Source organism: Dermacentor albipictus, chromosome 7, assembly GCF_038994185.2.
Source record: "Dermacentor albipictus isolate Rhodes 1998 colony chromosome 7, USDA_Dalb.pri_finalv2, whole genome shotgun sequence".
In the NCBI taxonomy this organism is placed as follows: domain Eukaryota; kingdom Metazoa; phylum Arthropoda; class Arachnida; order Ixodida; family Ixodidae; genus Dermacentor; species Dermacentor albipictus.
This window is the reverse complement of record NC_091827.1, coordinates 53013071-53033426: the sequence shown is the minus strand read 5'-3', so window position 1 is coordinate 53033426 and position 20356 is coordinate 53013071. Positions and strand designations below refer to the sequence as shown.

The following is a 20356-nucleotide window of genomic DNA, read 5'->3' as shown; positions in this document are numbered from 1 at the left end:
TATGAGACATGTATGAGACATGTATGCAGACGGGCTCCTATCTCGTGCATTCCAGACGACAGGTTGCACCACCTAGCGGCACCGTTTCTTCGAAGTGCGCACTTGAAACGGGTGCGAATATAAATTCAGAGAAGGTTGTATGAATAACCTGAGGCACGTTCAATTTTGCCCAGCATCAGAAAAATTATAAAGAAGCTTTTTCTCATTGAAGAGCAGCAAATACTTAGTGACCTCTATCCAGTGACCCACGTTGACGTGAAACGAATTTATTGAATAACATGCAACCCGAGTTGCTATAGAAGAAGTTGACTCAAGTTTTGTAGCGCAAAAACTCGAAAAAAAGAAAATGGAGAGAGGCAAAAGCAAAGGGTAGACGAGCGCTACACTTACAACTGTTTATTCCGAAAAGAAAATCCTTCATATACAAAAACATACAAGTTCGCAAAGGCATAAAACACGCAAAGAACGCCAGTTAGCCGAAGGCATTGTCATAATTTTTTTATTTACTTAAAATGCTTAGCAATTTCTGTTCCGAATTTTAAAGTGTAGCAGTTGTTTGACTCATGCTGGCTGAACCAGTGGTTTGGATATAGTAAGCCTCTAACAGTTCACGTGCGGTTATGTTCTTGCTTCTACCTAGGATCCAGATATTAGAGAACAGTGGTTCACAGTTGGGACAAGAACTGCAATGCTCAGAGAAGTACGTAGTTGTATCCTTCTTTGAAATATACGCGTGCTCTCTCATTCGATCGTTGACGCAGCGCTCAGTCTGCCCAATGTAGCCGAACGTAGTAAACACCAACTCGCCCATGAGGTCATCCTCAAGTTGATTGAAAAGCGGCGAGTATTCAGAGACACATACTCACTTATATATGTTGGTGTGACATAGCTTCATTTTAATAGGTAAGCATACACAGTGGAGCATGCTCAGTGACTAAAATTGGTGAAATGATTGGTTTTGAGCACAGTTCCTTCGACACATTGGCTTGATGCACTACCCATTAAATCAACGACCACACAAGGCTACGAGTGGCGGGAAAACGCTTAAAAATGGATAGGCACAAAGATATCGGAAGAAACGTGAGGTATCCTGAGAATGCTAGTCCGACAAAATTGCCCGCGTATTTGCTTTACTTTCTGCCAATGTTTTTTTTTTGTTGTTGTTCGTGTTGTTGTTGTTGCCTTGTTATCAAACTTATCAAGTTCTCGCTCGGTGCTAGGCAAGTCGACAGCATAACGAAAGACGTTGCGGGGCTAGTTGGTGATGTAATATTTTCTTTCTTGCGAAAGTAATCCAGCGCTACTCCACACCTTAAAACGAGAACACAGAAAGACTTAACAGGACACAGCACCCATCCTGTCGTCTTTCTGTGTCCTCATGTTAAAAACGTAGCGCTGGATTACTTTCGCAAGAAATAAATATGAGTCTACAGAATCTTAGATTTATTTGAAGTCGCCAATTCCCTAATGTAGCGCTGGACGCGTCATCGCATGGTGCTTTCGTTAAAAATAGTGGTGCACGTTCTAAAATATGGGCAAAGTACCAGCGAATGAATTCGAATTACCTGCCGCATATATATAAATACCAGACTACCCGAAAGGTACGATTCCACAATGTTTGCCTTTGGTCACAGCTATCGCTGTGACTTTAAGATCGAAAGCCTTTTTAGACAACAATTCGTTAGACAAAGCGTTAACCATATTTTCCTAACGCTTACATTAGGCAGTGTGTGGTTCACCATAACCATACATATGACAATGTGTTGACTACTGAAAGGCTGATGCTTTCGGCAGTGGGAAGACACGCTTTCGAAACGGCACGACAACACCGAGTGCTTACCCCAGGCGTGTTGTTCACGAGTAGCGTCACTTCTATCTTGTTCTTGCATTTGGTGAGGCCATTGCGAACTTCGGTCGGTTGGTACGCCTTGATGTCACATGGCACCAGCAGGGCCTTCATCCGGACGTCGGCAAAAGCCAGGACACCGGGCGCCGTCACTGCAACGATGGTGCACAAGGCTGCGGCGAGGCTCATGGCGGGTGTCGTCCAAGACGCGTCTTCATAAATCGGTGGCCCCAACCCTACCCGTCCCGAGCCTCGACCGCAGGCTCGGCGCCAGCGTTTGGAGGGCACAGCGGGGCCCTCGGCGGTGGCCACGTCCTTGTGCCTGCTCCTTCAACCATGGCGCTTGCCCACTGCAGGGGATTGTCCAAAAAGCCGCCTAAGCCGACTGGTAAAGGGACCAAGGTACTGAAATACGAAGATAACGTAAAGCGGGGTACGTTAGAAATCTAGCAACAAAAAGAGAACTAAAATAATTTTTGAAAATATTTTTTTTCTTTTAGAAGGCTACTCGAATCCCCTTTGTGGCAATGTAAGAGGGAAGTGGCACCACCGGGTGCCCTTTCAGCGTTTATTCGTACAAAGATAATTCAAGGTGAGCTCTGATAGAGTTTTTCCCTGGTGTTGCTATTCCTTCCAAGTCGTCGACGGCTTAACCTGGAGGCACCTTCCCCATGTTTTACTGCAGCGTGTCAGCCTCCCAGACCGAGGACGACGACATTGCACTTTAAACACGAGGGGACAGGAGTACAACTGCAAAGGGTTACAAACTGCTGTTGCTACTGCTGCTATGCATTGCTGCCACTCAGCTGCGAATGAGTGCGAAGACCTCTGCTCTACGGATCTTACTGCTGCTGGCACACGTCTCTAATTCGACTACTTTATCTTCGGATATTGGACACTGCTCGAGCGACCCTACCTGAACACTATTCTACGACGACTGCGACTTCAATGTAGCCTACCACTGCTACTACAGTAGAGCGCTTATACACCAAACTCACGTACAGCGAAATGGTGCGTAGAGCGAAGGAATATTACTGTGCCAGTTCAACTGTAAGGTGGAGGGCGGGCAACTTTTACAGCGAAATGGCCTATATAACGAATGATCTTGAAAGCACCCAGCACTTTGTTATGAGGCCATTCACGTGCACTGCAAACTACATCTATGGCGCCTCTGCTAGAACGACTACATATGCCACGTCACACCCTTTAACTACTGTCATGATCTCATTGAGCGCCACCTCGCGTTCCTTCCGCGTACGCCATCTGGAAATGAGAAGCCATCTGGGCGCTCGTTTGCACTTAAACCTCGAACATTGGGGTCTTAAATGGACGCTTGAGCGCGTTGCTGCTCTAACTGCGACAACGTTGGATTTTCGCAACACCACTCCTGCAATTCCAACGGTACCCTTCTTGCAGACGTCATGTCGTCCTCCACTCCGTCCCCCAAATTACTGGACATAGTTCCCACTTGAGATTGCAAAAGAAACTCAGGGTGTGGGCGTCGAGTGAAGAACATTGATAAGTTCATGAACGCGTAGCCTCTTAAAACCATGTAAACCTTTGCGCCGTGTTTGCGTTATATATATATATATATATATATATATATATATATATATACACACATTGTGGCGCGAGACCCGAGCTCGGATGTCGCGCGTCGCAGCGGTGGCAGTCCGCACAGCACCCCGTACATATTCCCCACTACTATATATATAGATATATATACGTTGCAACTGATGGTGGTCAGTTCCGAGCCACCATACGTGGAACTTCGCTCCTCGAAGAGCCAGCACGCGTGTCGAGGGAGCTCCTGAACACCACTCTGTAATGTGGCGAAAGTGGTTTAAATTGTGTATCAGGGACCTCAAAGAGCTCCGATGTAATGCTGTCACACTTCTCTCGCATTTACCGGTAGAAAATCGATACAGCCTTAAAACAAAGACATTCCATAATACACTGAAAAAGGATGTGCGACTGAAGTCGTGCACCCTTGCTTGATTGCTGTTTCCTCTGTCATGGCGCTTACCCATTGGCCAAGAAACCGGCGTAAAGGGTTGTAGAAAATAACGCCTCTTTCTCTTCACGCTCACTCTGGGGATAGACGGCTTGGCCATAAACTCGACGCTGCAAGAACGCGGCGAAAATCGAAAGCACAGAGAAGCACAGTCTACAGGCTCGTATCAAGACGCATTGAAGCTTTTTAAAGCCACTTTCAGATGCCCACCACGAGGTTTTAGGAAATCATAGCTTCATGCAGAGAAAGAAGCCGCGCTGAAAAGAAAAGACGCTGTGTGTAGAGCCTCACTCATGGTTGCTTACATGGAGGTCAGACGTAATTGTACTGACGATATGAGATGGCTGTGCATGACACAAACTTGGCCGTGTCTTCTTTATGAACTGTAGTCCATTCCTTCTACTGATCTTTTTCCTGCTCATGATTATTCATATGTAACGCCTATTGCATTTAGTTCGTTGCTTGCATATTATATGCTTTAAGCCCATACATTGTGCGTGCGGGTTAAATATCTGTCAATGTAAAAATGGTATGAATGATCTTGATAGAAACAAATGCACATATAGCCGCGTAAGCATGACCATCGGTTGCGCCTTATAATGTCTATGGACAGCGCATCTCAGCATGTCTGCGTCCGTTTCTCGAACGCTTGGCCTAGTTGGAGTCATATCTAGGCCATAACATTTTCGTTGACAATTTAGTACCTCTCTTCTGCGCGAATTATCGTCATTATCTCCCTCAACATAGGAACTCGGTGCTATCGTGCACCAGAAAAAAAGAGAAAGAACATAAGATAACTACAAACGGTCTTCTGGAGCGTAATTAACTTTTTCTATTCTTTACGTTGTCTTCTCAATTGAAATTTAGAAGTCATCAAGCCATCCAGTATTCACAAGTCCACCGATACCGCCGCATCTGCTCTGACGGGAGAGATCTGGAAACTCAGGCAAGGGAACTTAAACCGGGCCCAGGTGGCGAAGGACTGCCCGGACATAGTGGGTACGAGCCATGACAGAGATTGATCAGCATCATCCGTAGGCAGAGAGGCGGCCCATTAGACATCCGACACAAAATTTGCTTGCTCGGCTCCGCGGTGGCTCCGGTCCCCAATTGCGAGGGCCCAAGCCCGACGCTGTCTTCGTGGACCCCCCTAGAAGACGTAGGAGTCCGCAGCGCCAGCAACCATGAGCCAAGGCAGGCCCAGCCCGGCACCGCGACGCGGCTCCGAAGTGGTGGTACTGGTAAGCGCATCGCACACAAGGATATGCGGCCCGGCGGCTGCCGTTGAACACGAGCGACAAGCGAGCGCGGCAGCCATCGAGGCGGTATCTTCGTCACGTCGGAGGCCGTCGTACGCCATGGCACAGCAACCGCAGGTGAGCGCTTTATTTGACCGCAAGTGCTTTTGCCTCTCAAACCTCCGTCATATGTTCGCGTGACGTCCATTCAGCCTTGAATTAACCGTAATGTGATAGAAAAATATACACGAATATATAGGTAGAGATTTGTGATTCAATTCTTATCCGACGCGTCCTATTAAATACGTGACGCGCGTCAAAATCAATAACCTGATTCGTACCGTGCTGTTCATTCCCTTCTCAAAGAACGCTGTGGTGACTGAAGAGACCGATGGACGGGACTTCGCGTGTAACGTCGACGTTGCCTACGAGGAAGAAAGCCGGATGCCGATCGTTCGCCTCGTTCACCACGGGCCCAGGGCGTACGTGGAAGTGATCGACCGCGAGGCTCATTCCAACAGGCGTTCGTCGTCGCCGCAGCCGTCCATGGTGGTGAGCCGTTCGCCGTCACCACTAAGCCGGCCGTCTTCTCCATTCAGTCGTCCCCCGACGCCCATCGCTCGCCCTTCGTCTCCGAAATTCAGAGCCATGTCACCAATGCAGGTGGCCAGGCTGTCCTCGTACAGAGCGGCCGCTGCCAGGTAAGAATGCGCTCTTTGGAAGTTTCGCTTACGTGAATGAATCGCTAATTTTGCCGTATTGCTGTAGACCAGCATTCCGGACGTCCAGTGACGAAGAGGGTAGTGGTGGGAAAACGACGCCGACGAGTAGCGGCTGGTGCGGGATATTGCAGTTTTTTGCCAAGTGTAGCCTATGTATCTTCTAGTATGCTTGAATATGGCGCCGCTTCTGCGTCTTCCCACGTAACAATATAAAAAAGTCAATGTTACGGTGACGTGGTTTTATATTTAGTCTTCTTTGTAAGCCGGTTGTTGTAGTTAACTACATGACATGCGCGAGGGGCCTTTGCGTATGGCACTACTATTTTTCTCACGTTAGGAGACATCAACCACTATACGAATAATAAATACCTTAAAGCAGGGAAGATAGAGAAGATAGCTGTAGGCATGATCCACAACTTATATCATAAAATAAAGCTACCACGTGCCAAAATCTAAATGTATATGGAAAAGAATAGTAACAAATGCTCACGGTGATCCCATGGGCCGCTTGATTGCAATGGACAAGGGACCCGTACAACTGAGACGCATTGTACAATGTATATGGCCGAATGTCAGTTATTCTGGCGTTCAGAAAAAGCTACTACTTCCGATTAACCCCAGAAACGCTATATCTCGATTAAATATATTACCAGCCAATCAGCAGACATTGCAATACGGACACGTGAAAGTTTTCTCTTCGAGAACTGGTTAAATCATAAATTAATCACACCATTACTGCTTTGAAAGAAATAGCTGCGTTAGATACCTCTACAATCTATGGACCCAATTCCAGTGTCACACTTGCACAAATGTCAGCTACATTTCCGTGTGCGAATGGAATTGCTTCTGACATTTCCTCTTCTTTTCATTTGTTTATTTTCTTTTTTTTCTGCACGAAGTTCTTCACCGCCTTTCTGAAATTTATGAGGGAGACTGCAACGTCTGTATGTTTAATAAAGAGAAAAATATCCACCAATACACGCTCCCTGATTTTAGACTGCTCAATAACTCAACCAAGAAACCCGCTAATGAAGGGCTGGGCCACTGCTTCGCTAAGAACTTAATTACGCCTACGTGACTCTTACGTTACTTCGAGAGATTCTAGGTGAGAAGAGATACCTCAGAACGAACTTCCACTTTATTATTATCTACAATATGCTAAAAATTCACGAGTGGCAATCAGAGTGGTTCAAGAACTACAGAGCGCTACAAAAGAGCAACGAAGGCTTTAGGAAAGCGCTATTGGTTACGAGAAGTGGTAGACTCGAAATATGTATAAGCACTACGTTGAGCACGGGCGCTTGTCAGGGATGCGCAAGAGAGCTTGAAGAAGAAGAGACGCTGGAGCGAGTTTCAGTACTGTACTCGTTTTCCAGGTCACAACATCGGTGCAGTCCAATTGTTTCTCTGATTAGGCTGAATAGTCAAGCCTCAATTATAGCAATCTTACAGCGACTTACGATGGCGGAATACCTTTGAAGGAGAACGAAGCCTACCTAAGTGTCACTATACTTCACATGCGAAAAAAAGTAAAAAATATAGACTTAAGAGTTCAGATTCGCCACGGATCTGGGTTGGTATTTTGTAGCGATGCCTTTTCCGATTCTATGCTTTTTCAGGCTTTTCGCGCTTGGCCAGTGGTCAGAGCGACAGTCTGCCCACATTATCAACGGGATCAGGTGGCCGTGTGTGGTGGATGATAAGAAAAGCATAGAATAAGGCATAAGGCATCGCTACAAAATAGCGGCCCTGTTCTTTTAAGGTTGCACTCAAAGTTCGTTTTCCAGAGCACATGCGAACGCATTTGTGCAATCTGTAAAAGATCTTATTTCATGAAACGTCTGTTTTATTCATGAGCTCCTTAAAACCAGTCGGCTAAATTCTAAATAGTATATACGGTGGGTAATCTGAAGCCCGCCGGCACTCAAGTTCTACAAACACAACCTCTATACGGCGGGAGCTAAAGTAAATTTCCTACAGTATTACAACTATTCTTGCTTTCTTTGTCTATACTGTAAGAAATACCGCAATAGTCATTCAGCTTACGAGCTACTAGGTTACATACGAAGCGTACAGTGATGATTAAAATTCGCTACTATGTTTGCACCTTGAGAAGTTCACAGCTTTGGAAGTTTGGCATTTTGGGATTCCATAACGATGACTAACGAGGTGTTCTCGACCAAGACAAAAATACTTTCAACAACTTATTCTTGCGACGTTGGTACTATATTATACCCCACAGACAGCGCAATCTGAGAGTGTCGGTGCCGCAGATACAAGAACACCAGGAAAAAGCGGCAACCAGTCAGACCTGCGTAAAGCATGGGTGCACTGCAATAAAAGCAGCATATTTTTCTGCCAAGTAAACAGAAGGCATGCTTACAGATGTGGCACCAAGTTTCCTGCCACTTCGTTTCCAATAATGACTCTTTTAAGCTGTTTCTTGTGTCGACCCAGTACTCCGCAGCCCTCAAAAACTAGTTGGCAGCCACATATTTTGCACAGCATTGTACGAAAGCCAACAGCAAGGCTTTTCCAGCTCGTTGGAAAACTGCGCAGTCAACCAATCATTTAGGCATCGGCAAGTTTGAAAAACACAACTGCGGTCAAATGATCGGGTTGTGCAATAAATAGTGCCCTCAGCACAATATATAAACTTGTCCTGGCTGGTACTCTCGTGACAGGGAAATTGAGAGCGTTTGAATTGGTAATCTTGCATTGCTTAATCAGCTTCTTTGGAGCTGAAAACAGCACGTGCATCAATTCACAATGAGAAATTTTGTTCAAAGTATAGTGGACAGAGTATATGCATAGCAGCACACTCATGGGACTTCAATGCTCCCTGGCTCCACTCACAGAATGACTGACGTTATGGCGTCTCATTGATATATTCAGTTGCGTCGACCAGCAACCCGTTGGGATAGCCGTCGTCAACCAGCTCCTTTCTTTTGGATAAAATGCGGTGTCTACTGAATGTCGGCATGACTTCTTCAAGGCATTGTTTGAACACACATGTAAAACAGCCTTCCCTACAAATTTAGAACGTGGTGAGTGGTTTTAACAGCAGAGGCTTGTTTGCACTTATCTCGCAACAAGAAGAAATATTATCATGCTAAAGCAACTAGTGAAGCCCCCTCTATGCCCCCCCCCCCCCCCAAAAAAAAAAGAAACACGTCGCACCGTTCTGCGATAGCTGAGAGGTCACCTTTAGCTTTGAAGGACCCACTCAAATTTTTGGCAACAGAGTGTTGACCTAAGCCTCTGTGCCTCAGAGCAATTGATAAGCAAAAAAATCGACATGTCAAAGTGTTCATAACCATTGTTTCTTGTCCATTTTCGGACAGCGCACCATCAGGACGAGCTAAATACATATCGCTAAGCGATCTAATAATATAAGAATTATTATTGTTTTCCTTAAAATGAGGGCGTGCTTCCCAAGAAATTACATTGGATGTTAGACAAAACTCTAAACGTTCCAAGAGATTACCACATAGAAGGTCAGAATCATTCTAGAAAGCGATGCCAGGAAGTTTCTCAACAATCTATTCAGTATAGGAGAGCAATACGGCATGATGCAAGTAATCTTGAAAATTGAATGTCAACGGAACAACCTCACGGCATTCGCAATCATCATCATCATCAGCAGCAGCAACTGCAGCCGCCCCCTATTTTTTCGTGCATTGTAGGAAAAAACCTCTCCAGCGATCTCCAATTAATTACCCCAGTGTTGCGCTAGCTCGTTCTAACTTACACCAGCAAATTTAGTAATTAAATCGCCCCACTTCTTTTCTGGCGTCCTCGATTGCGCTTCCCTTCCCTTGGCAGCCAGTCTGTTACTCTAATGGTCCACTGGTGCATTTTTCTCTTTTCTTAACTAGAAGGTGGGCTGTCCTCATTGTTTGCTGGTCTACACCAGTCTCTTCCTTTGTCTTGACGTTACGCCTAGCATTTTTCTTTTCTGCGCTCGGAGTGCATTGCTCAACTTGACTTTGAGCTTCTTTTGAATCTCTAATTTTCTGTCCCATATCTACCCTTTTTTTTAAGGACAGTGGTCATTGAAAAGTCGGGAGTATGTAATGTTTGCCACGGTGTGCACTCCAACACATTTTTTCTCGTTTGTAAATTTCCTTATTGTGAAGGGGGTCGATTGTCAGTAATTAACGTAGGTAAGCGTACTACTGCACAGGCTAGACGGTCATGTGATCATTTGATTTAACTAAATCAGTAATCACCTCTTTCCAATTTTTTTCACACCAAAAGTGCGTCACAGATGTGAAGCATTAAGCTTAGCTTGTAGTGGCAGCGCAATTGGCCTCGGCTACGCTTCATTTACTGATATGTTTACTCTAAGAGGCACATGAACCCTAGGGAGTTTGGCTGTGAATAAAAGCTGTAAATATTATTGCCTACAGTGTTCAATAGCATTAACGAGTTTACGTCATGCGGCTACAAAATACTATCAGTGTCGAAGTTGCGCTTACTTAGTCGACCTTGACAAGTACACAAGTTGACCGTGGAGGGCGCGCTGAATACAGGTAATATTAAGAAGTCATCAGGAACACGGAACGCTGTTTATGTTGTATATTCTTTGAAGTAATGTTTCCGCACTGCTGACCAAGGATCCCCATGAGAATCACAACCAAGCAAAGAAATCCTCTCTGCTGGAACCTACAAATAACAATTGCATCACTGACGTCTACGAAGTACGTATACGTGCCTTTATAGAAGTATTTCTCCTTTCTTTTTTGTTCTTTCCGTTGTCTTCTTTCCTTCTCTGTTTCTTACTTTCTCGTAGAGCGTGTAATGTTTGTAATGTTTGCCGGCACATGCACTCCAACCCATTTTTTTCTTGTTCGTAAATTTCCGTCTTATGAATGGGGTCGATTGTCAGTAATTAACGTAGATAAGCGTAAGTAGGCATCATTTTACGAACATGTGATCTTATGTAAATGCGGAGCTATCATTCGAAACAAGGCAGCGGGTTTTTTTACGGGGGATAGATATCATTGGGATATACTGCCGGTATAACCAATGCATTTCAATATTTCGTTACAGCAACGTTGCAAGTCCGATGTCACCGCGGTTCCCGCAGCCGGCGATTGACGTCCGGTACAGCGGCTACAAGCGGAGCCGTTCGGGTTCGTGGCCCTTCCGGAGGTCAGCGCCATCGTCAAGGCCCCAATCGGGCACAACGCTGCTCAAGATCGTCGAGGACTGCACGCTCTGTGCCAAGAAGAGCAAGATGCTCGACGAACAGCGCGCAGCTCTTGCCGCGAGTCCCAACGACCTGCAGGTATGTCGCTCGGCATGGGCGGCCAGTTTTCGCATATGGCACAGTCTTAATCTCGTTCTGTGAGCTTCGGAAAGTAAGCGGAACATTTTTTTTACAAGTAGGCTTTAACATTTTACTGGAGCTTATGTCTAACGAAAATGGAGGAATATGTATATATGAAAAGCAGAGATAAGTACCGTAGCAGGAAGAGCCGACCTCCGGAAATATCTATTTAACGTAAGTTCCAACAAGTAAAAGTAGAACCTTTTTGCAGGACTCAGCCGTCCTTCACATCAGCCTGCTTTATGTCCAGTGCAGAATGAAGGCGTCTCGCTGCGATCTCCAATGGGCCAGTCTTTCGATAACTCGTTCCAAGATACGCCTGCAAATTTGTAAATTTCATCACACCGCCTGACTCTCTGCCGTCCTGCGCTTTCCTTCCCTTGGCACTCATTCTGTCACTCTAATGCTATCTTCGGCTGGTCGTTTCTGAGCGCTCTAGAGCGCTCTCGCGAGCGGCGTTGTCTTCGGCTGGTTGAAAGAGGGTGCGCGCCCTGCGTTCGGCTGGTTCGTCTCGATTGCTCTCCTCCATCTTGGAGCGCTCTGAGGCGCTCCGAGCCCTGACTTCGGAGCAGTCATCGAGACTGAAACGTCATCGCAGCGCCGCGACGCTGCTGTTGGCGACGGCCCACCGTAACCTTGGCAACCCAGGCCACTGCATGCTGGCGTATCGACGAACGCTCGTCCCGCTGGCACGTCCACCGGTTTTTCCGGCAGCGCCGGGAGCTTTGGATAGGCGAATCATCGGACGTTGGCAGTAGTCACGTGGTCTCGCATCGGCAATTTCCTCCTCCGAGAGTGAGTCGCACGTTCGGCTTGCGCGCTTGTCCTCTACCCTTGAGCTCGGGAAACGCGCGATCTACCCGACTCTGCTTCGGGGCATACAGGCGACCAGTCGAAGATACCATAAGAGACCGTTGGTTACCAGCACTACGCATTTCACGGCTTGTTCGGCAAATTTTTTTTCTTATAGTCAATCAGCATATTGTCACGTCGTAGCGACGGTGAAGATGGCAGCAAAACTGATTAACGAAACTAGCGGTTTATTGGGCGAACTTGTGCCCTCAAAAGCAGGCTACACTCAAAGAACGATAGCGGCGAATACACTCGGCGATCGTAACAAATCTTATCAGCGGGTCAAACGCGGCGGCATTCATACATCAGTCGTCGAATGTTCCAGAGTAATCGCTGGGACCCGCGTGCCTTCCACAAAGTTCTACATTATTCGCATCGCACACACATGCAATCCGATTACACAAGGCTCGGTCACAGACAGCGGATGGAAGCATCGATAACATTCCGGAAACTTCCGATACATGCAGGTGCGTCCTGCGCTGTGCGATAACATTTGTTAGGCGGTCAAGCGTGTCGCCCGATAAAGACAAGCAAATACACGTGTCAATATCCACTACCTCTGTTTGCTGTGTAATCCAACAGCTGCCTACCCACCTTTTAGTCGTACGGCTTCCATGTTATTAAAATTTCTGCCCAGTATATTGGTACCAGTGAAATGGAACGATTTTACGCATGCTTTCAAGAATAGCGGCAAGCCGTCCGTCTTTATTTCTTAATGCCTGCCCTACGCTCAGAAAGAAAACAATACAACCATGTCTTCTATGCCGATGAAACGAACGCTCAACAGAGGGCCCAGAATGGACCTTAGCGAAAATTCATGGATCAGATTGATCTCGTGTGCCGCTGTATGTTGTTAAGATCCCTTTAACGAAGCGTCACGTGTTTTATTTATTCTTGTTAATTAAATATCATGTACTGATTATTTACATACCATGGTAGTTTATATATTTATGGTAAAGGTCTGACCACTAGGGGTTAGAGCGCCTTCGAAAACATGAAAATTCAGTGATTGCCTCTATAATGCAGGTGGCTCTTTCTTTTTCCGCATTGAAAAGAAAGCGTTCCAAATATATATAATGACACGTGTACTTGTTTCACCACCTAGCAAATGTCATCGCACAGCGCAGGATGCGCCGGCATGTTCCAGAAGTTTCTGAAATGTTATCGATGCTTCTATCCGCTGTCTGTTGTCGCCGAACCTTGTGTAATCTGATTGCATGTATGCGCGATGCGGGTCCAAGCAATTACTCTGGAACATTCCACGACTGATGTATAAAAGTCGATGCGCTTGACCCGCTGATCAGATTTTCGACGATCGCCGACTGTGTTCACCGCTATCGTTGTGCTTTAAATGTAGCCTGTTTTTGTGGGCACAGGTTCGCCCAATGAAAGTTAGTTTTGTCTTTCACAGTATTGTTACCGTGTTCTTTAACCTCACTACCACGTGACAATATTTATAAATATCATGTGTCTATGCGCCTGAGGACAACACCAACAGGGGCTCTCAAACCTGCTCAGTGGGAATGCAATCACTCGGTCTCTTGCGCAACGACCACTCTACACATTGCGTTGTGTATGCGCTTGTACTGAATATAACCGTTCGGCAGTTTCGTTCCAGCTTTCCTGCACACAAACTCCGTCTGTGCCGGTGCGGTCAGCCACCCAATTTGTTTGTTCGCCTATCGAGGCATGTTTTCCCTTTCCCGTGGCCACATTCTGGTGTGCCTTCGAATCTCCCATCATGCCTCATTGAGGCACGCCACCTGCTTAAGAACCACCTCACACGCGAGGCGCTGTGCCGTGCGGAACGCTAAAGGCACGGCAATTACCTTCACACTGGACTCGATTGAGGGCATTGTTGTGGTTACAGGGGGAGAGGGGGGGCGCCTAGTCACGTGGTATATTTATTTACCATTATAGCGCTTACACGCCATAAAAATAGAGCTACGCAAGACGTATATAGCCGCAAAACAATAGAATTTGATATTTTTAAAGGCACTAACCGCCTGCAATAGGCATACCTGTCATAAATATATTATTACATCCCGTTCCAGTGCCTGCAACACCGTTTGCACAAATTGGGATGGACCTTTTGGGCCCATTCCCACTATCTGCTGCTAGAAATAAGTGGATCATAGTCGCGACAGATTACCTTACGCGATATGCTGAAACCAAGGCACTTCCTAGCAGCACAGCAGCCGAGGCCGCACAGTTCATCGAAAACGTCGTCCTGAGGCACGGTGCTCCAGCGGTCATCGTAACCGACAGGGGAACCGTGTTCACGGCTGAACTTTTGCGAACTGTACTCACCCTCAGTGGCACGGCACACAGAAGGACGACAGCCTATCACCCGCAAAGCAATGGACTTACGGAGCGCCTCAACAAGACTCTCGCAGACATGCTGTGCATGTATGTCGATGTGGAACACAAGAACTGGGACCAAATATTACCCTACGTAACGTTTGCTTATAATACGGCTCGGCAAGAAACAACAAGAATGACGCCATTCAGTCTCCTCCACGGTCGAGAAGTGACTACAATGCTGGATGCTTTGCTTCCTCATGACTTCAGCGATTCCGAGACTGACGCCGCAGATTTTACAGAGCGCGCTGAAGAAGCAAGACAGCTCGCGCGCGTTCGCATAGCTAGCCAGCAAGACCGTGATGCCCGACGTTACAATGAACACCATCGATGCGTCGTCTACCAGCCCGGGCAAAGAGTGTGGGTTTGGGCTCCAGTACGCCGCCGAGGCCTCGCGGAGAAACTTCTGCGACGATACTTCGGACCGTACAAGGTTTTACGACGCCTTAGCGACGTCAACGATGAAGTCGTTCCTGACAGCCCATCCTGCTCGAGGCGCCGTCAGGACCTGCCTGAGACTGTGCACGTGGTGCGCATGAAACCGTATTTTTCTGAATGACATGGACACGCTCTGGTTTGCTGGACACCAGATGCTACCCGCCGAGCATCGGGACGATGCTCTTTCTGGAGGAGGGCAAATGCCGCGACGCCATCAGCGCCCAACCACGTTGACGAAAAAGACGACGACACCGTCTGTGCAAGCGAGGCGCTATAGAAGAAGAAGCCTGGACTGAGCGCTTGCCCTAACTCTCTCGAATAAATACCGCTCTCCTTTCTTGTCTCCAGTGAGCCGTGACAATATTATATAAATTGTTAGAGTAAGTTTTACGAAAATTCGGCTCCCAAAAATTTCGCTAGTCGGTTTCCGTAGCTATATACAGTTATGGTACTTAGATACTTAGGTACTTAGGTACTTAGATACGGCTAGCTGCCACGTCTCCTTTTCCGACACAATCGTTCTAAACGAAATTTCAGTTTTGTGCGTTTCAATGCAGAAAAATATTTCTAACTTTACACCGTTCGCTTTCACAACACTCAAGTCAAGCTTTTCTATATTGAGCCTTTTCAACAGACGGCTCGCCCTCGTTTTTACCTCCTTGATTTTCACCGAAACTGGTTTAAAACTCATTCCAAGAACTTCCATGGCTTTTTCGGTGAAGATAATATCTTGTCGCAATACTACTCGTCGCAATAAGAGCTAATTGAGTACTCGCCCTTTGCTATATTTTCATTCTGAAAACAGGCTCAGAGTTCTTACTTTTCTTATTTGTGATAACGAAGGTTTCTTTGTATCTATTAAATATAGTATACTTTCACCAAAAAGTCCTTGGAAGTTCAGGGGAAGAATTTTAAACTACATTCGGTGAAACGCGAGGAGGTAAAAACGAGAGCGAAGCGTCTGTTGAAAAGGTTTATTCCAGAAGAACTTGGCTCGAGTGCTGAGAAAGCAAATGGTGTAGAGCGAGAAATATTTTTTACAGTTAGAAGTTTTCCTGTGCGGAAATGTGAGAAAGGCACCTGTTCCGAGCAAGTTGACACAGAAAAGTTCTTAAAGCAGGTGAAATTTGAAACATCGTGGTCTCTGAAAGACTTCCCGGGATGCAAAAAAAAACTAAACAAAAAATCAGTGCGCGGTAGTCAGACGCTTTATAACGCGACCTGCTGTGAAAAAAAAAAACTGAAAAAAACTATCGAAAAGAACAACTGCGTTTCATGCTCGAGTGTGGGAGATGCTTCTTTGGTAGCTATAGCAACCTTGAAGCATGAAAACAAAAATGTCGCTGGCTCGCCCGGAACGCCAAGCATCGACGCGATAGCAAACTTTTACGTATCAATACGGAGCAAGGATATTAACTTTATCAGGCGTATGAGCTTGTCATTATTCGTTAATGGCTTGGTTTCAAGCTTGACGAGATTCGTCAAGCTGCTTTTAAGCATCTTTTTTCCCGTAATACTCTGCCATAAATGCACCTAGCTTGTGTATCATGTCGTTAAATAAACTCAAACCTAAATTAGCCTGCTATCATGCACACTCAGGCAAACATGAACACATCTGACTTGGTGGCCGCGGACACTGGCTGTCAAAATACTGGCGTGAGGCAAAGCGACAGCTGCAGCAGTGAGCTGCGAGAACAGCACACCCGAAGTCGTCACCCCATGTCACACATAGACTCTGTACTAACCACAGATCGCGTTCAAAAGACGGCCCGCTAAACAGCGTTCAGCAGCACAATACACAGCAGAGACCAGAGTAAAAGTCCCCCACCCCTCCCCCTCCCTCTCTGGTGCAATGCGCGCGGAGAATGTCGGTGCTCCTCCTCCACACCTTCCTTTCTTGCGTGCCTGAGAGTGACCACCATACGTCTGGGCTCAGACTTGAACACTGTCAAGTGCAGCCATGGCATAGGATACGCTACCGCGATGTTATCGCACTGGAGTGTCCATATACTTGTCGTCGCAAGAAAGCTAGGGGTGACAGCATGGACCCATCGAGCTGCGTACTTAGCTTTTATGTCTATCCCTCCTGTGGTCCGCATTTTCCTCTTTGCGCTTCAATTCTACCAGTAATGTCATGCTAGCCCACTCTCAAGCTTCGCATTTTCAAGTCATATATCGACAGCTCTCCAACTCAGTCTTGATATTAACGGCAATGTTTTGATAGTAAACCAGGGAGGATGCTGCCATTCGAACGAAATTATACGTACGCATATTTTTTTTTTTGGCATTGGGCTACATCGAGCGGAACAATAGGATATCAACTTCGCAAATAAAGCGCTAGTTGTCTAATCAATAAATACGGAAAGCAAATGCGAGCCATTCTTACGACTACTTCCGTGCTAAGAATTTTTGGAGATAATAAAGTATGGGGCCGACATCCTGCACAGTTTTGCTACCTGGCTTGAAAAAAAAAAACACTGTAACAAAGTTACGCAGTGGAATAGGGACGCATAAGGATAGAAAGTTGGGCGAGTTGGTAGGTTAACATGATCTTGGATTGCAGTGCGAAGGGACACGGGCACATACTAGAAGCAGACAGGACGAGCGCTACGGAATAGGGACGGTATGGTTCACTGCGACAGATTGTGTTTTTTTTAGTCCACACATACCTATAGGTACACCAGCCCATGCTCAGCAGCCACATCTCTAAGCGAGTAAGCCACTGCTGCGGCTCATTTTAGTTCGGATTTTTCTGAATCTGTGTCTTTCCAACCGATCACTGATTCAGCAGTGCGCGACAGAGACTTGACTGCATGTGTGCCTTTCGTGTAGAGACGAAGGGAGGTCGCCGACTTCGTGGCCTCTGCGTCTCCGGCGTCCCCGGTCGGATCGTCGGCGACAGCCGCCATCGTGGCCGCAGCCGCATCAGCCGCCGGTATTCAACTGGAAGCCAACGGCAACGAAATCGAACCCTGCCTGGACTGCCTGGAGGAGTTTGTGCGCCGCAGGCGAGTCGAGAAAGGCGAAGCTGGGATCACTTCTGAGGAGCGGCTGTGCGATTTGAAGGGGAAAGCGGGGCAGTTCCAGCGTGCCTTGTCGCCCCTGGCTGCCTCCGAGAGGAAGGAGGTACGACGGGAATTTAGGGCATAACGCGCACTTTTATTTTATTTTAATTTTATTTTATTGTACCCTCAAGACCTCACCCACTCCATTGCGCGAGGCCTAGTCAACCGCGCCGGAGTCACTGGAGATGAGTTGGACACCAGGGACAGTCTGACAACTTATAACGATCTCGTTAAGGCCTATTACCTGAGTCGCCGAATCTTCCCCCCGCCTCACCCAAAGCTCAGCCGGGCGCAGGCTACCACCCTGCGTCTACTACAAACAAATACGTACCCTTCACCCACCCGCCTCCACCTTATATTTCCGGACGTCTACACTACCCCCAACTGCCGGTGCTGTGGAATTCACCCGGCTACGCTTCCGCATATGCTTTGGGAGTGCCCAGCACAGTACGCACAGACTAACACCACGACTCTCTCGTCGAGGTTGCATGAGGCTCTGCGGAGCTCCGCCCTCGACGACCAAACCTGGGCGACCCAGCACGCCCGCGAGGCGGCGGCGAGGCAAGCCCTCGACGTCCCTTCGTGGGAGGCGTAGGCCCGGCCATCATAAAGTGCTGGTTCTACAATAAAAGTTTATTCCTCCTCCTCCTACCCTCAAGACCGAAGTATTACAGAGGGGAGTGGGTAAAAAAAACATACACAAGTAAATAAACAAAGCAGCAATAAACAACAAATGTGATTAGTTAATTGCATCCGGGAGTAATGATGTCTGATAAGGCCGAACGAAATTTTGAGTTGTCCTTGATTGCGACAACTGCGCCGGGAAGGTGGTTCCATTCCTGAGAGGTCCTAGGAATGAACGATTCGTTACAGGTTCTGGTGCGGCACTGAATGATTCCAACCTTATGGCTATGGTCGATGCGAGAGGAAATGTAGGTAGGAGGCAATATTAGATTATCGCGGTATAAGCCGAGGTATAAGCCGAGGTATTAGCCGAGGTATTAGCCGAGGTATTAGCCGAGGTATTAGCCGAGGTATAATTTTACCTCGGCTTCCAACATTATCTAGGCTACATTACGACGAAGCTGATTTGTAGGACTTAGTGTAGCGCTCAAGTGGACAACCGACAAGGGACGAGAATGTAGACGAGTGCAATCTTTCGAACTGACCTGATTGCTCACTTGTTTGCACGTGCATTTTTCGTCGTGCGTTTGTGCACACATGCTCGTGCGGCTCACCCCTTGTGTTTTGTTGAATTCGGTGCTACATCAAGAAGTGGACTCACCGAAGAAGGCGCACCTGTGACTTCATAATTTTTAATGCCATCCAGTTAAAGAAACGGGTAGCGGCGAATAGTCACGTAGCCTCCCTGAGCTAATATAATTAGGTCTTACTTTCCATTTGCAGTCTAGTATTTTGAAATGGTAAGGGTAATTTGTCCCGGAACACATGCAATAATACTCATCGGATCTGCAATCGTCTTTCTTGTGCTCGAAAACGCCCAAAACGAGGTGAAACAGGATTCTATCTATATTGAAAACTGCGTGGGTATGAGAAAACGAACACTTCGCAATAAATATTCCGCGAATACATAAAAACTCTAACCCTTTTTACAAGTAGTAGGAAACAAAGCTGCATGCATAATGTTTGTTTTATAAGGTTTACTTGAAACACGCCTATAATACTTCGCCTAACGCAGATTCTAACAAGTGCGTGGATATGGCGTCTTTCCTATAGCAATATTTCTTCCTTGCAGCTTTTGAAGGCTACGACCGTCAGCAGTCGCCTGTCCACCGCAGAGATTGCAGTGTGCAAGCGTCCAGGCTCTCGAAACGCACCCACAGGTGGAGCCACTGACGGCGTCTCCTTAGCCAACACTGGCGACACCTCATCGTCCACCCTACAGGGCCCCGCGTCCAGTTCCCCGCAGTCGCCGTCGCCCTATCGCTGTCCCGTGTGCAACGCCTGCAAGTGCTGCGGCTCAATCCCTCGGAACTGCAAGACCTAGAGTAGTCGAAAAATTGCAACCAGCAAAGAAAGCGATGCCTAGCACAAAACCTACTCATACATGAGCCACAATTCACCAAGAACTCACTTTTTAACTGCCATCGTCTTTTCAACAATGCGGTTCGAGTTGTGCTAAAAAAATTACACAATGCGCAGCAGAAGCGAAAGAAAAATCTGTTATAGAATACCGCACGTGACCCAAGAGAAATGTAAACATCTGCGATCAAGGCTTGTGACTAAAACCTTGGTGTAGACAACCGGAAGTCCTCTTCATTGCATAGAAGTGTGCATGCACAGGCTACTAGAGAAATAAATTGTGCATAGTGTTACGCATTTTTAATTAATTTCAGGATGCGGAACATAGAACGAAAAGTGGAGAAAAAAATGGCGTCTCAGCTCCCACTTGCGGATGACTTTGCTATTACCTGCGTGCTACCGTCCTCATTGAGAACCCGTATGTGCGAAAGTGAATAAACCA

General features: G+C 46.8%; 1 protein-coding gene across 1 annotated transcript; it reads left to right on the top strand.

The window, feature by feature from the left end:
- Positions 1–4852: 4852 nt before the first annotated feature.
- LOC135900427 (uncharacterized) lies at positions 4853–19879 on the top strand. The gene is made up of 5 exons (XM_065429925.2): positions 4853–5236; positions 5465–5799; positions 10876–11113; positions 17639–17932; positions 19628–19879. Exons 1-5 carry the CDS (start codon positions 5045–5047, stop codon positions 19877–19879), a joined length of 1311 nt encoding a protein of 436 aa, XP_065285997.2. The 5' UTR covers positions 4853–5044.
- Positions 19880–20356: the final 477 nt, after the last annotated feature.

Bases quoted from the DNA above. Each gene is read 5' to 3' on its own strand.
- LOC135900427 (XM_065429925.2), top strand. From the start codon at position 5,045: ATGAGCCAAGGCAGGCCCAGCCCGGCACCGCGACGCGGCTCCGAAGTG. The intron at 5,237-5,464 runs GTGAGCGCTTTA...CCCTTCTCAAAG, and splicing joins CCATGGCACAGCAACCGCAG to AACGCTGTGGTGACTGAAGA. The intron at 5,800-10,875 runs GTAAGAATGCGC...ATTTCGTTACAG, and splicing joins TACAGAGCGGCCGCTGCCAG to CAACGTTGCAAGTCCGATGT.